General features: G+C 36.6%; 2 protein-coding genes across 3 annotated transcripts; both read left to right on the top strand.

Moving 5' to 3' along the window:
• The first annotated feature begins 7,607 nt into the window (after nt 1-7,607).
• Nucleotides 7,608-9,595, top strand: LOC145566740 (uncharacterized). The gene is made up of 3 exons (XM_081626062.1): nt 7,608-8,015; nt 8,104-8,854; nt 8,925-9,595. Exons 1-3 carry the CDS (start codon nt 7,608-7,610, stop codon nt 9,593-9,595), a joined length of 1,830 nt encoding a protein of 609 aa, XP_081482188.1.
• A 1,905-nt stretch (nt 9,596-11,500) lies between these two features.
• LOC145569023 (uncharacterized) lies at nt 11,501-16,658 on the top strand. Of its 2 annotated transcripts, XM_081628396.1 has the most exons (9): nt 11,501-11,695; nt 11,780-12,064; nt 12,989-13,447; nt 13,533-13,802; nt 13,882-14,210; nt 14,313-14,504; nt 14,838-14,919; nt 15,003-15,104; nt 16,366-16,658. In XM_081628396.1, exons 4-7 carry the CDS (start codon nt 13,644-13,646, stop codon nt 14,884-14,886), a joined length of 729 nt encoding a protein of 242 aa, XP_081484522.1. In that variant the 5' UTR covers nt 11,501-11,695; nt 11,780-12,064; nt 12,989-13,447; nt 13,533-13,643; the 3' UTR covers nt 14,887-14,919; nt 15,003-15,104; nt 16,366-16,658. The 2 variants fall into 2 exon arrangements, with proteins under 2 accessions (XP_081484522.1, XP_081484523.1); XM_081628397.1 differs by having other exon boundaries at nt 11,501-12,064.
• The last annotated feature ends 369 nt before the right edge of the window (nt 16,659-17,027 follow it).

Genomic DNA, 17,027 nt, shown 5'->3' with positions numbered 1-17,027 from the left:
TAATCCCCTGGAATTTGTAGTCATTGGAGATTTTACTCAAGCTTTCTTCTATTCGCTCAAGCTGATGTTGTTTCGCAGGGTCATTGACTTGAAGAGCGAGAGTTTTGAACATCTCGGTCAAGCTAGCCATGTTTTGCCTTAGTTCATTAACTTCTTCTTGGGTTGCCATTTTCTTCTTAGCCTTTCTTTTTAGTTGAAACGGTTTATCAAAAAGTAAGACTTGTAGGAAAGTGTTGTCTTTGATTATTTTCCCTTCCTTTCTTTACCAAGCGCTGTAAATATTAAACCATTTTTGACTTAATGACTTGACTCAAATTGACTTTGACTTTATTGGTTTTTTTAAAAAAAGCAAAAATAGGGTGCATATTTTTGGGAATGGGGTCAAACAACATGATTATGTTGGAAGGATTAATATCCGACTTACCCCCCTAAAAAAATGACGGAAAACACGCGTACACAAGACTCTCTAGACATGGTCATGGTGAAACACACATACAATGTGTGTGCTTAAAAAGCGAGTGAAAGTGGCATGCTTTGACACTTGTGTAAGACCATGGGACTATGTGCCTAGACTCAATTAAGGACTAAATACAGCTTTAGCTACTAATGAACTGATTAATTAGACTCAGCATGAGGGCTCAGGCAGAAAACTGAACCATCACAGAGGTAATGAGACTATCGCTGCGCGGTACAGCCATCATGGTGCGATATTGCTATCGCGTCGCGATGGGCAGTTGCGTGTCGCGCCACAGGTCAAACCTTCACGTCATTACTGAAACGTTATTTTGGGCCTGTTTTCAGTGTTCTACCTTAAAAGGACAAGCCCATAGTCACACTAAGTTAGGTTTAGTCAATTTATTAGACTTTAATTACCCATATTAATTAAACAAAGTCCTTTAGTCATTAATTAGTTTATTTAGACTTATACACAAGTCAAACAAACTGTTAGTGTAGACACACATAGATTATGCACAAGCAAAAAATGCACAAATAGTCAAATAAGCACAATATGATGTAATGAGTTTGCAACCTAACCATGGCTCTAGTTCTCTAAAGTTCAAGGAATAAGTTAGTCCAAAGAGGGTCCATGGTTATGATTCCAGATGCATCGCGCGGAAGCCTTACCTTTGGAAGGGTTGGCGCGTATGGATGGGACCCCACAAGTTAAACTTGTTTCCATGGTTTGGTGAATTCACTAACTCGGATGTACCCTTCATTACAATGAGCGTTTGATTGGGTAGATGAAGCGTGAATTCTCGGAGGGTTATAGCCATATGTAGAACATATATGTGTTTCGGAAAAGAAGGAAAAACTCAATCAGGAAGTAAAATAGAGCAAACAGGACTAGAACCGGTCAAAGCAATAAGGCAGATTTCTGGCTCGGTATTGGAAGAACTTGGCGCAAGACAACAGGGACCATCGCGAGACGATAGCCCTGCCGCGTCGCGATATTGCTATCGCATTGCGACAGAGCTATCGCAATGCGATGGGCATTGTTTTCTCAGCGCTAATTCCTACATGCCTCAGCAGCTTTCTGTGTTCTTGGAATTTTCCAGTTTTCGCAACGTTTTTTAGATTCTAATTGTGAAAGATACTTCCCAAATTTCCTACGTGTAAAAGTCATGTGTTTGTGACGTATTATGAATGGTCTATCCAATGCGGACCTTTTTATGCTTATGCCAATAATGTCAATCAAAATTACGCACATGAATACTTAGAACTTTTCGAGTATCATCAACTCATTCTAAATTATTGCCAAAATAAATTTAGGAATTAAAATAGAAATCCTCCCCAGTAAAGTCACCAAAAAACTGTAGGGAATAATTTCAAGCATCCCACACTTGAGCCCCACTGTGATCATACACTTAAGCATGGTGGCGTCCAAAGGGAAGGAAGCTAGAGCAAAAGAATCACCAACAAGTTTTAGGAACTTTTAAACCGTTCATAGGGTGAAGGTTACACCCCTTCACGATCCATTAGATCGCTAACCCCATAGTGGTCTGGAACCTTGAATGGATATTCGGGGATGAAGGTATAAATCCAACCTAAAATAGATTGAACCTACCCTAAAAATAGGCCTCTATATATATTATTCTTCTCATATTCATGTGCGCTTTTCAATTATTATGCAATCAATATATTAATCCTAAACCTGTTTAATTTATGTTGGTTGAATATTAATGCACAAACAAATCTAATATTGGCAATCACTTGAATTAATATCATATTAGCCTAAATAAAATTATTAATTATCTTATTAAGCGTGATTTCAAGTACAAATTCCCTTTAAACCTGCAAGGGAGGGTGTAATCAAGCAATAACAATAAATATATTCCTTATTATCATGGACCAAACTAAATTGGATTGGACATTTTTCATAAATAAGGTACGAAAAGAAATATTTTGGAAAATAGAAAGAAGTATTTTTATTAAAAATAAGTGCATCACGAGACTCTTTCACATTTCACCTCGTTCGATAAATAATGACGTGAAAGGTATTCATCGCTGGGTTTGGTTTTCGGGGAGACTCAATCAGGTGTCTACACTTATAGACTCCTTTTCAGTAGGGACCTCGACCATCTTAGCGGAAGTTGCCCTCCACTTGTTGAAAAAAGAAGTAAATCCTTCGTTTTCTTTTTGTCTCAACATCTCGAGTTCTCTATGGTCAGTCTCAACTTGAATGTTACATTTATATCTACCAATGAAAGCGTTTTTGATAGAGTCCTAGGAGGAGGTCTTCTCCTTTTCTAGAGAGAAAAACCATTGTTGACAAATGGTTTCAAGAGATAGTGAGAATATTGAAGGGAAGACCTTCTTGTCAATTGCCATAATACTCATTATAGTCTTGAAAGATCTTAAATGAAAATAAGGGTTGTCGGTAGGCTTGAATTTAGGGATGTCATTGGCATTGAACTTCTGCAGAAGAAGTTCCTTGTCCACTAAGATCCCTTGCGAGCTAATTCCTTGATACTTATAATCGTTGGAAACTTTGCTAAGGCTTTCTTCCACACGCTCAAGCCATTGTTGCTTGCTAGGATCATTAACTTACAGGACGAGAGTCTTCAACATCTCAGTCAGGTTATTCATGTTTTGCTTCAACTCATCAACTTCTTGTTGGGAAGCCATTAGTTCGAACTTTTTTCAGTGTCTGATGGGTTTGTCGAAGAGTAGTACTTGAATGAAGGTGTTGTCCTTGATTAACCGCCCTTCGCTCCTTGACTAAGTGCCGTGGAAAGGGAAGTCATGGATACTTATTATTAATCATTTGACTCAAACTTGGTTCAACATGCATATATGAGGAAGGATCGTGGAGTATGAGGGGAATGATATGTATGGAGAAAGCATGTGGAGAGTGGAAAGATGATGTAGATGGAGAGATGTGGAAGAATTTAGGAATAGAAAGGACCCCCAACTCAAATGACGAAAATGATGACTCATGCATGGACCTAAGACATGGTCATGGTGTGAAAAGAGTATGTACAATGTGTGTGTTAAGGCTAGTGAATGAAAGTTATACGTTCAAGACTCATGTCATGACCATGTGACTAGACTATGTGACTAGACTTGATTAAAGACTAAGTTAAGACCTCATGTATATACAGGAAACTGGACAGGCTGTAATATTTCAGTCATAACTTTTTATCCATGACTCCGAATTGGACGAAACCAACGCTAAATGAAAGATAAAACTCGGGGCTATAGAGCCATAGGTTTTAGGACTCGTAATAAAAATCCGGGTTGACTCAAAGGAATTATGACTCGATTTTAGACATATTTATTAGCTCAAATTAATTAATCAATTAATGAAGCAAAGTCCTTTAGTCATTGGTTAGTTTATTTAAGCATATTTATAATCACAAGTCAAAACAAACGGTTAGTTTAATCACATGTAAGTATGCACAAGCAAATAATGCACAAGTAGTCAAATAGTCACAATATGATGCAATGAGTTTGCAACCTAACCATGGCTCTAGTTCTCTAAAGTTCAAGGATTATGGTTAGTCAAAATAGGGTCCATGGTTATGAGTCCGGATGCATCGCGCGGAAGCCTTACCTTTTGAAGGGTTGGTACGTATGGATGGGACCCCGCAAGTTAAACTTGCTTCCATGGTTTGGTGAATTCACAAACTCGGATGTACCCTTTGTTGCAATGATCGTTCGATTAGGTAGATGCAGCGTGAATTCCCAGAGGGTTATGGCCATATGTAGAACATATATGGATTTCAGAAAAGAAGGAAAAACTCAATCAGGAAGTAAAATCGAGCAAACAGTACTGGAACCGGTCAAAGCAAGAAGGCAGACTTCTGGCTTGGTATTGGAATAACACGGCGCAAGAAAACAGGGACCATCGCGAGAAGATGGCTCTGTAGTGCAGCGATGTTGTCATCACGCCGCGACAGAGCCATTGCACTGCGATGGGCTCTGTTTTCTCAGTGACGGTTCCTACATGCCTCGGCAGTTTTCTGCGTTTTAAGAATTTTTCGATTTTCGCAACGTTTTTTCAATTCTAGTCGTGAAAGATATTTCTTAAATTTCCTACTTGTAAAAATCTTATGTTTTTTGACGCATTACGGATGGTCTTTCCAATGTGGACCTTTTTATGCTTATGCCAATAATGTCAATCAAAATTACGCACATGAATACTTAGAACTTTTCGAGCCTCATCAACTCATTCTAAATTATTGCCAAAATAAATTTAGGAATTAAAATAGAAATCATCCCCAGTGGAGTCGCCAAAAACTATAGGGAATATTTCAAGCATCCCACACTTGAGCCCCACTGTGATCATGCACTTAAGCATGGTGGTGTCCAAAGGGAAGGAAGCTAGGGAAAAAAGTCGCCAACAAGTTTTTGGAACGTGTAAACCGTACATAGGGTGAAGGTTACACTCCTTCACGATCCATGACATCGCTAACTCCATAGTGGTCCGGAACCATAACTGGATATTCTGGGATGAAGTTACAAATCCAACCTAACACTAGTAGAAAAAAGTTTATTTGTAACGAGCTATTTGTAACGGGCATATGATTTTCTGTTACAATTACATCATTTGTAACGGGCAAAATCAATGTCCGTTACAAAAAAGCGATGTCTTGAGCAGGAAAAGACATATTTGTAACGGGCAGATTAGTGCCCGTTACAAATAAGGTGTAATTTGTAACGGGCGTTATACTGCCTTTTACAAATAACCAACTATTCTTAACCAACAATTTTTGCCCGTTACGAATAGGATAGTCATCTGAATTTTGACCCAATTATTTGTAGCTAACAGGACGTGTCCGTTACGAATAAGCTGTCAAAGACTAAACCCTAACTTTTTAATTTCTCCCTTTCTCGATCACCCTCTCTCTCAAAATATTTCCCCTTTAGTTTCTCTCTCCAATATTGAAGCTCATCCAGTTTGCGCGTTCCTCAGATCAGCTATGTCCTCAATTCCGGTGGTCCTCAGCTCCGGTGGTCCTCAGTTCAGCTCTATCCCATTGAAGCTCCCTCCCCCTCGCAAATTCCTTCTCCATTGAAGCTTCCTCCCCCTCGCAAATTCCTTCTGTCCGCAGCTCGCAAATTCTCCATTAAAGCACTGCTCCCTTCTCCATTGAAGCGCTGCTCCCTTATCTCTCCATTGAAGCGCAGCTCCCTTTTCTCTCCAAAGTCGGTTCTTCCATTGAAGGGCAGTCCGATTATTGCTAGGGTTCGTAACTCTAGCGGTGGTCAGGTATGAGTAATTGATTTTTCCATTTCGATTTTTAGTTAATTTCGGGTTTCAAATTTACTACATTATCAGTTAATTTGGTATGAGTAATTGATTTGTAGCTTATTTTTTTTTTTTAATTAGTACAGTGCATTGACAGGTTTTCTCTATTGATTTTTGTTTAATTTTCTGCCAATTCAAATTTTTTTATTTTTTTTTGTTTAATTTTCTGTCAATTTTGGCTGTTTTTTTATTTTAGACTTGAGCAATTAAAAAGGCGGCTAGAAGCTTTAAATCTAGAAAGAGCATCAACATCTATTACGCCTGTAAGTTGTTTCTGATATGCATGTTGTTTGGAGCCGTTTTCTTTGTTGGTTAAAGGTTATTAAAATGGCACCTGTTCACGGTCTATGTTTTGCAGCACTCTGTTCTATGTATTTGAGGATGTTGCGAGAATTTAGATAAATTTGTGTTTCCTTTCACACAATCAAAATCAATAGTATTGTCCTTTCACAGAATTATGATTGTTGATTTGATCAATTATATGTAAGTACTAATAGTATGCAACACTGCATCAAGGGTGCCATATGTATGTAGAATTTCTGGCAGAAAACTTGAGAAGGTTGTTAAAGGTTTTGTTTGAAGAGGGGGGAGTTTCATTTAGTTTAATGATTAAATTTGAACCTCTTAACAAATTAGTATATTGAAATTTTGTCTCCCGTTTACCCCGTTGTAGATAGTAGATATAGTAGTCTTATTAGAGGAATCCCGGTGATGATGTATTATGAAATTATATGCATATATGGCTTTCTGTTGAGGTTGAGTAGAGTTAGAATCACTATTTTAAATGCTTTTGGTGATTCTGGTTGGTATGTTTATCATGCAGAAAAGAATATGCAACTCGTTGCTAAGCATTTTTAAGTTGGTGCTATACTGTTATTGATTAAATGTTATCTTATTTATGCGCCTTGGGAGAATAAGTTAAGTGGTCTAATATTGTAATGTTAGGTTGTTGCTGAAAAAGCTTATCTTGTGGGTGTGGAGCAAAAAGGTGTTAAAGTGGATTCTTTTGGAATAGAAGAATCTCTGAAAGAGTTGGCTCAACTAGCTGACACAGTAGGTCTTCAGGTTGTTGGCTCTACTTATCAAAAGTGAGTATATTGTGGGTTTGTCGATTGCATAATGTGGTTATGGCCTAGTTAGGGCACTGCATATTATTAGGACAAAATAATTAGGTTAGAAGATGGAAATCAGGCTTTGCTTCTATAATGACTCCTTATATATAATTATACTGGTCATATGTTCTTCGTCTGAGTTTTGTAATGAATTGTTGCACATTCTTTATTAGAGCCATTAAACTACTTCTATGATTTTGAATTGTTTCGTAATGAGTTTAATACTTTGATGTCGTTTGCATTTTCGTTTAGTTTAATTCAATTGAATTGTTGTTTTGATTTTGCATGAACATATCTCTGATTTGTTGATTGTTCTTGAATGTGTTAATATTTATTATGCATTATATCTTCATATGCCTAGATACTCGTTCAAGATTTACTCATTAGGAGTAAATCTTGAATAGTCCCCGTTTGGGACTATTCTTGCAATTATATTCTCACTTAGGATGTAAATGGTTGCTTGTTTTTCGGAAGTAAAGGTAATTTCGTGTTAGCATTCCCTAATGTGTTCTCTGGGTACATATGTAATTAAGAAATTAATTACATCGTGTACTTGGAGAACAATAGGGAAATGATGCCGAAATTTCCTTAGGCCCGTGGTCAACCATTTTCTAGTGGGAATACACTTCCAAGGATGGGTTAGGTTGGAGCGATAAGGACCTTTGGAATCATGCATTTGGAATGTGTTGATATGTGATGTTGAATATAATTTGTTTCTTGGGTTTTAATCATACTTATTAGAAATGGACCGTCGTTGGATGTATAATGGTTCTCGAACCACACCAGAATACTTAGCCGGGGTCGACGAGTTCTCTAGAATCGCAATGCAACACCAATGGAGTACTCTCGTTGAACAAAGGCTAACCAAAGCAAGGCCTATTTTCTGCCCTTGTCGTGATTGTTACAATGTGAAGAGGTGGGAAGACATTAAGAAAATAGAGGACCATTTGATTATTCGTGGGTTTATGCCAAACTACAGTATTTGGTATTGTCATGGTGAAAAATTTCCTCCCATGGATAATTCTTCTTCTATTAACGGCAATGAAGCTGATGAGAGAGAGCCGAATGGTTTTGATGATAATGAAGTGGGTTCTAATGATGACATGAAGGAAGACAGGATAGATGAGATGATAGATGGGTTAGGCGATCAGGTTAATGAAGATTCTCCTATATATATATATGAATGTGTTGAAAGCAGCTGGGACACCGTTGTATGCTGGTTGTTCTAAGTATTCCAAGCTTTCTGGGTTTTTAACATTATACAACTTGAAAGCGAAGAGTGGGTGGACCAACACTAGTTTCACTTTGTTGTTGGAAACCCTCTCTGATATATTTCCAAAAGGAAATGACATTCGTAAGTCGACTTACTATGCGAAGAAGTTGATGTGTCCATTGGGTTTAGAGTACACCAAGATCCATGCATGTCCAAATGATCTTGTGCTACATCGAAAGGAGAATGCAAAATTGGATGCTTGCCCAAAGTGTGGTGTGTCACTATACAAGCGAGAAGGCTCAAATAAGGATCCCTTGAAGTGGCCACCAGCTAAGGTAGTATGGTATCTTCCCATAATACCAAGGTTGAAGCGCCTGTTCTCGATTAAGGATGAAGCGAAAAAATTGGTGTGGCATGAAAATGAGAGGAACAAGGATGGGTTGATTAGACACCCAGTTGATTCGTTGCAATGGAAAGACATTGACAAGACATTTCCAGAATTCGGGAAGGAGCCGAGGAACATAAGACTGGCATTAAGTACGGATGGGATGAATCCATTTAGCACTCTCAGTAGTCAATATAGTACATGGCCTGTTCTTCTGTCAATATACAACCTACCTCCTTGGTTGTGCATGAAGCGCAAGTACATCATGTTATCACTTCTAATCCCAGGTCCTAAACAACCTAGCCATGAGATAGATGTTTATTTGGAGCCCCTTATTGACGATTTGAAATTGTTGTGGGATGAAGGTGTTGTGACATTTGATGCTCTTTCGGGTACAAATTTTAGATTAAGAGCCATGGTATTTTGTACCATAAATAATTTTCCTGCATATGAAAATGTCAGGGTACAAAGTCAAAGGAGAAAAACCATGCCCTGTTTTTGAGGATGACATGCAAATTACACGCTTGAAGCATTGTGGCAAGAATGTGTATATGCATACCAGACGATCACTTCGTCGAAATCACCCATACCGGAAGATGAGACAACAATTCAACGGGCATGTTGAGAAGGGAGTGAGTCGTGAGCCATTGACAGGAATTGAAGTGTATGAGAAAATTAAAAATGTTAAGACAATCTTCGATAAGATGCACAGAGAAAAATCGAAGAAGGGTGTGATGTGGAAAAAAGTGTCTAAGTTGTGGGATCTGCCTTATTGGAAGCACTTGTCAGTAGTTCGACATTGTCTTGATGTTATGCACATTGAAAAAAATGTTTGTAAGGCACTAATTGTGACTTTGTTGAATATCAAAGGGAATACAAAGGATGGTGACAATGTGCGTAGAGACATGAAGGAAGCCAAAATTCGACCTAAGTTATGGCTTGAGGATAATGAAGCAACGAAAAAAGCATTTTTGCCCCATGCGTGTTATACATTGTCTAGAGAAGAAAAAAGGATCTTTTGTGAGTGTTTGAAAGGAATCAAGATGCCGACAGGGTATTCGTCGAATATAGGGCGTTTTATTTCTACTACTGATAAGAATATTGTTGGTATGAGTCCCATGATTGTCATGTGATGATGCAAGTGTTCATGCCAATTACACTCCGAGGCCTTTTGCCAAAACATGTTAGGCATGCTGTTGTGAAGCTTTGCTTGTTTTTCAATGCAATTTGCAATAAGGTGATAGATCCAAAAACACTCGACGATATGGAATATGATATTGTTGAAACATTATGCAAATTCGAGATGTATTTTCCTCCTTTTTTTGACATAATGGTTCACCTTGTTATGCACTTGCCTCGTGAGATAAAGGAGTGTGGTCCTATATTTATGCGTTGGATGTACCCTTATGAGAGGCAAATGGGTACTTTGGCAGATAAGGCAAAAAACAGAGCAAATCCTAAAAGGAGCATCATTAAAGGAACCATAGCAGAGGAAGCAGGGAACTATTGTTCAGTGTTTTTAGCTAAGGCTAAAGAAATTGGGATTCCGACTTCTCGTCACAAGGGAAGACTTCAAGGGAAAGGTAAAGTAGGTCGAAAATTGGTTAAACCTCCACTTGATCGATATAAGAAAGCCCACTGATTTGTGCTACAAAACCTATCTACAGTTCATCCATACATTGAAAAACATCTACATGAGTTAAAAATTCACAATCCCGGGATCAGCTACTATGCGTTGATGCAGGAGCATAATCACCACTTTGTTGAGTGGTTTGAAGGCCAAGTGAAGCTTGAATTGAGTAGAAATGAGAATGTTTCAGAAACGATCAAGTGGCTTTCACGAGGTCCACAACCACTTGTTTATACTTATGAGGGTTACGATATCAATGGATTCACTTTTGCCACTTGTCGTCAGGATGAAAAAAGTGTGCAACAAAATAGTGGTGTTGTCATGGTAGCATCTTCTACTGAATACTCAAGTTCTAGGGATACAAGGCCATTTGAAGCTACACAGGCATATTACGGTGTCATTCAAGAAATTTGGGAGTTGGATTATGTTGATTTCACAATTCCTTTATTTCGTTGCACATGGGCTGATAACCGTCGTGGTATGAAAACCGATGAGTTATTTGGATTCACCTTGGTTGACTCTAGTCGATACATTGATGGTGAAGAGCCTTTTGTATTAGCCTCACAATCGAAACAAGTATTCTACATCAAGGATAATATAGATCCGCAATGGCGTGTTGTAGTTGAAGGCAAGAGAAAAATTGTGGGTCTGGAAGATGTTGTGGATGAAGAAGAGTATGACCAATTTGATGACATCCCGCCTTTAACAATGGGAGTGCAACCTCTACAAGAAGGGGAAGATATTGTTGATGATGAAGAGTATGATCGTGAGGAAGGGTTAGTGGTTCCTATAACTACAGGCGAGGTTTGTGTTATTGTATTCCGTTAACAATATATTTGTATTTTTTGGCAATAAATATTGAATTTATTAAATTGGTATAAATCTAAATCATTAGTTGCTTTATTATATAGTATTTACATTAATATGATTTTGTTGTTATGATTCTGATTATAATTCTTATTAATTTCATTCTTTGTGTAGGTGTAGGCATACTACAATGGAAGAAAACACAGATGATCATGATGGACAGGAACAATCTGGTAACATGGACGCCTCCACTTCCCAAGGAAAATCATCTACAAGAAAGGGACGAGGCCCATCTAAAGCAGTCCAAACAACTACACCCATGTTCCTCGAATTTGATGAATTTGACATGCCTATTGGAAAGTGGGTCTGCTTATGGGAAGCAAATTGGTAATTATGCTCAAAAAGTTAACATTAATGTGAAGGGATATCCGAAGTATGATAAAGTTCAAAAGCAAAACTTGTGGGAGGAGAGTAAGGTAATTAAGATATAAATATGGTTAATGCTCTAAATTTAATGATACTTATAATTAATTCTGAATATTAACATTCTCAAATTTTTTAGCGGAAGTTCCACATTTATGATCCCAAGGGTAGTGAGAAGAAGTTCCACGAAGCTATTGGTGCTAGATTTAGGAAGCACAAGTCTTGGTTAGTTTCACGATTCATTACTAAGGAAACTGCACCTCCGCCTGACTCACCAAGTGCAAACATTAAGCCTTGGGAGCTTTATGAAGGTTACATCACAGAAGAGCAATGGAAAGAGTTTGAGACATATTGCAATACAGATGAATTTAAGGTGTGTAAGATATTATGAAAATATTTTTCACATACTTCATTTCAACTACAATACTACTTACAATAGCTTTTCTATTTGTAACAGGCTCTGAGTGAAAAAGGCAAGGAAAATGCAAAGAATAATAAGCATCGCCACCATCTAGGCTCCAAGAGTTATGAGAGGGCTCGAGTTGATTGGAATAAGACCAATAGAATTCCAGCAGAATCTTCAACCTCAAGCACCACAGAGTCCATGATAAGCAATGTAATGAGTGAAAAGCTTAAAAACCGGTCTCTTTTTTGGATTTTGGCCTGTCAAACTCGTCATGCAGATGGATCGTGGGCTATAGACCCGAAGAATGCCGAAACCCAGCAAATAGCCAATGCTATTGTAAGTGTTCTTCAAAGTAACCAAGCATATTTTATTTTTAGTTACTTGTTTAGACTTTTGAGCTGATGAGTTCATGTTTTGGCTGAAATCTTTGAGCTGATGAGTTCTGATCAGTTCAGGTTTTGGCTGAAATTTTAGTTCTGATCTGTTCTGATCAATTCAGGTTTCGGCTAAAATTTTTGAGCTGATCAGTTCAGGTTTTGGCTGAAATTTCAGTTCTGATCAGTTCAGGTTTTGGCTGAAATTTTTGAGTTGATCAGTTCTGATCAGTTCTATGCTTTATATGTTATAGGGTACAAGTCTCTCTAGTAGCTTTAGGCTACAAGTCTCTCAAGATGTTCACTCAATTAGACATTGTTAAGGCTTTGTAGCTTGTTTTCCTTTTCTTTGCTTCACTCAACCCTGTTAGATCCTAGGTTAATAATTCATCAACTGCCTACTACATTGCAACAACATAAAGGATATAATATTTAAATAGAATGTTTACCACTTACTATAAGAAGCAGCATTGAAAAACTTCTCTATGTTGATTTCAACTATGTTGGTCATTTTAATATGAAGTATGCGCATTAAAATAATAGATACAGATTTATCATGGTTTGCGTATGTAAGTGGCTTTATATTCAATGCCTTTTCTGTTTATTGCTCATTTCCTGAGTTGTTTAATGGGCTTGGCTAAATTTGACCTGTTTTGACACATGCTTTCTTTAACACATTTCTGGCCATCCCTTCTGAACTTCAATCACTTCTGATGACCCTGATTGAAGAGGTAATCAGGCAATGCATATTGTTAACTTTTTGGCCTTCAAAGTTTTTCTGATGATAGTACATCTGCAATACACTTACTGTCTAGTAATAAAGTGTCAAAAGGATGATGCTCTTGCTTTCAGTTTGGGAATATACGTTTATATTTGTTTTTTTTAGGAATAGTTGGAAAACTTGCAAAAGAATGATGAAGGAAACGATTCAAGAGAAGGCATTGGTATGGATGCCCTCAAGAAGGCTTTAGGAAAAAAGGATCACCGTGGGCATGTAAAAGGACTAGGAAGGTGTGGGGTTGGAGTTAGTCACACACAAGTATTTGGGAAGGGATATAGAAAGGTTAAATCATCCGGCAAAGGTGGATGCTCATCGGAAGAGTTAGAATCAATGAAAGCTACCCTAACTCAAGAATTTGGGGCGAGGCTAGAAGAAAAGGTTGAAGAGAAGCTTCAAGAGAGGATTGAAGAGAGGATCGAAGAGAGGTTGGAACAACGTGTGGCAATGGAGGTGAAAGCTTATCTCGCCAATTTACTACCACAGATGACTGGTGACGTGGAGGCATTTCAAGGAATGCAAGTGATGACGACCATGGAGGCAACATAAAGCCCTCGTGTAATAGAGGTATATGTCTTATGAACTAATACTAAAGATATGACTTCACATAGTTAACATGTATAATATTGATCGAGTTTTTTGTATTATGTAGGTAGCCACTAAATGTCGCCTTGCATTGAAAGATGAGTACAATCAAAATTTAGTGGTTGTGGCAGATGGAACGGTATATCCTGTTACCGGTGAAGTTACTCATAACCTGAAGATGTTACCCGATCATTACAGGGTTAGTGTGGACAACCCTTATCCCGACTGTGCCCTCCTCGATATACCGGTATCGTCTCCCGATGGTGTGACTAAGTTGGGTAAAGCCAAGTCTGCCTTTGTACTATGGCCTATTGACATGGTTATTTTTGAAGAAGAGGTATATTCTCCTACTATTGACATTATATCCCATCATTTTTGTATATTTTATCTAGACTAATATTCACCTTTTTATAAAGGTTTCACCATCGCCCAAAAAGAAGCATAGATCTAGCCAAAGCAAAGAAGGGGACGATAGTTGTGGCGTTAAATCAAGGCAATCTGCCATCAAACCCACAAAATTCCAACCACTTGAATATAAAATTGTTGAGACTTTTGGCGAGGGGTGGGAGTTGTTGTATTGGTTAATGAGTTATGATGATGCAAAGAATGATACAACATCGGTACTTTTAAAGGCCTCAATGTTTAATTTTGATAGCGACAAACAGATTTGGGTAACTGCTACCAATGTACGTGAATTTCTAAGAGGAGCGTGGGCTAATGTTTCATCGATTCATGTTTATATCATGTAGGTTACTTAATAATCCTTTACTTTGGTTCTTATATTTACTATAGTAATATTTTTATTGCTATAATGCTGATTTTTTTTTTTTATGACTTTATCATGTAGGTATTTAGTAGACAACTTCATCAACCTTTTCAACAGAACTGAGATCACATTCTTTTTTCCTCAACTCATTTCTAAATCTTCAATTGAGAATGATTACCTTGAAGCTTATACATATGTGAAGAATACATTTTTGCATGAAGTAAGAAAGACGGGTAAACGTTGCAAATTCATCGTGGCCCCATATGTAGCAAGGTTCGAACTATGTTTTTTTTTACTGCCACTAAATTTATTTATATCAATGATATGTTTTTCACCAATTTCCCAATACTCTAACTTGTGTTTCCTCTTAAATGATGTAGTGGTCATTGGGTTCTTGTTGTGGTAGATCTACAATTAGGTTTAGCATATGAGTTTGACTCTACTCTATGAAGCTACCTAAAGAAAAACCACGACAATTGAGAATTGCCGAAATCATGATGACATGAGCCACAAACTTGAAATTATGCCCTAGTTTCTATATCATTTTAGTATGTGGTGTTGTAGATTATTTTGTTCTAAGTGTTAGAATATATATCATTTTTGTAGGGCTTATACAGTATATTGGGTGAATCTCACGGGAAGTGAATTGAAATAACATAGGCAAAAATTGAAATTCATACAAATGGAGGTAAATACACTACTCACCCCATATTGTTATACATTGTTCACTTTGAAAACAAAATGTTTAACTATTTTAGTTTTATATGCTAGTGTGCTCAACAACAAGGAGGCATTGAATATGGCTACTACATTATGAGATACGTGTATAAGATTTTTACTTCTCACTTGGAGTGCAAAGGTGTCTTAGAGGAGGTTAGTATCTTTTTTTACAAATTTTGAAGCATTGTTAGCTCTAAACGCTCTCAAAAGTGAGTAAATGATCATATTTCATTGATTTCAATTCATATAAACCAAAATACACGTTAATTATGGATGTTATGAGTTTTATTTCTATAATTTGAACCAATACATGAAAGATGGGAAAGATAGAAGTCCCTTAGGCAATTTTGAAGCCTTTTTGGCTCTATATGCTCCCAAAAGTGAGTAAATGGTCATATTTCATTGATTTCAATTCATATAAACCAAAATATACGTTAATTATGAATGTTATGTGTTTTATTACTATAATTTGGACTAATACATGAAAGATGGGAAAGATAGAAGTCCCTTAGGCAATTTTAAAGCTTTTTTGGCTCTATATGCTCCCAAAAGTAAGTAAATGGTCATATTTCATTGATTTCAATTCATAGAAACCAAAATTTACGTTAATTATGGATTTTATGTGTTTTATTTCTATAATTTGGACCAATACATGAAAGATGGGTAAGATAGAAGTCCCTTAGGCAATTTTAAAGCCTTTTTGGCTCTATATGCTCCCAAAAGTGAGTAAATGGTCATATTTCATTGATTTCAATTCATAGAAACCAAAATATACGTTAATTATGGATGTTATGTGTTTTTTTCTATAATTTGGACCAATACATGAAAGATGGGAAAGATAGAAGTCTCTTAGGCAATTTTAAAGCTTTTTTGGCTCTATATGCTCCCAAAAGTGAGTAAATGGTCATATTTCATTGATTTCAATTCATAGAAACCAAAATTTACGTTAATTATGGATTTTGTGTGTTTTATTTCTATATTTTGGACAAATACATGAAAAATGGGAAAGATAGAAGTCCCTTAGGCAATTTTAAAGCCTTTTTGGCTCTATATGCTCCCAAAAGTGAGTAAAAGGTCATATTTTATTGATTTCAATTCATAGAAACCAAAATATACGTTAATTATGGATGTTATGTGTTTTATTTCTATAATTTGGACCAATATATGAAATATGGGAAAGAAAGAAGTCCCTTAGGCAATTTTAAAGCCTTTTTGGCTCTATATGCTCCCAAAAGTGAGTAAATGGTCATATTTCATTGATTTCAATTCATAGAAACCAAAATATACGTTAATTACGGATGTTATGTGTTTTATTTCTATATTTTGAGTTTTATGTCTATAATTTGGACCATCACATTTATTCTAATGATTGTTTTTATTTTGTAACCTCATTCATATGTTTTTTTTTTTTAAGGATTTTTGTCCAAGGAAAGCCCCTTATGATGTTGATGAGTTGAATGTGGTTCGAGAACAGTGGGCGCAATACTTTAGAACTAAATATTTATTGAATGCATAACTATTAGCTTAGGTAGAATAGGTAGAACAAAGTAATATTATTAGTGTTGTTGTATGTGTTGGATAAACTTATACAAGTTTTTATTTGTAATGTTTTACTTATATTTTTGTATTATGTCTTATTAATTTCTACAAATGTTTGTTCGGTATAATTGTTTATTTACAGGGATAGGTTTATTATAACAGATTTTAATTAATATATATTAATTATATATAAATAAATGCTGTCGAAATTCAATAAAAAAAATTTAATTTTATGACTATTTGTATGGGGCGGGAGAAATGTCAAGTACAAATAAGTACTTATTCGTAACGGGCAATTTTGTTGCCCGTTACAAATAAGTACTTATTTATATACAATAAATCCTTATTTGTAACGAGCACTTGAAACGCCCGTTACGAATAACCCATTATTTGTAACGGGCAACTAGAGTGCCCGTTACAAATAATGGGTTATTCGTAATGGGCGTTTCAAGTGCCCGTTACGAATAAGGACTTATTGTATTAAAATAACAAATTATTCGTAACGGGCACCTGAAACGCCCGTTACGAATAAGTTGT

The sequence above is a fragment of the Chenopodium album genome, chromosome 11 (genome assembly GCF_948465745.1).
Source record: "Chenopodium album chromosome 11, dcCheAlbu1.1, whole genome shotgun sequence".
In the NCBI taxonomy this organism is placed as follows: Eukaryota; Viridiplantae; Streptophyta; class Magnoliopsida; order Caryophyllales; family Amaranthaceae; genus Chenopodium; species Chenopodium album.
Note: the sequence above shows the minus strand (reverse complement) of the source record. Positions and strands in the feature narration are given on the sequence as shown.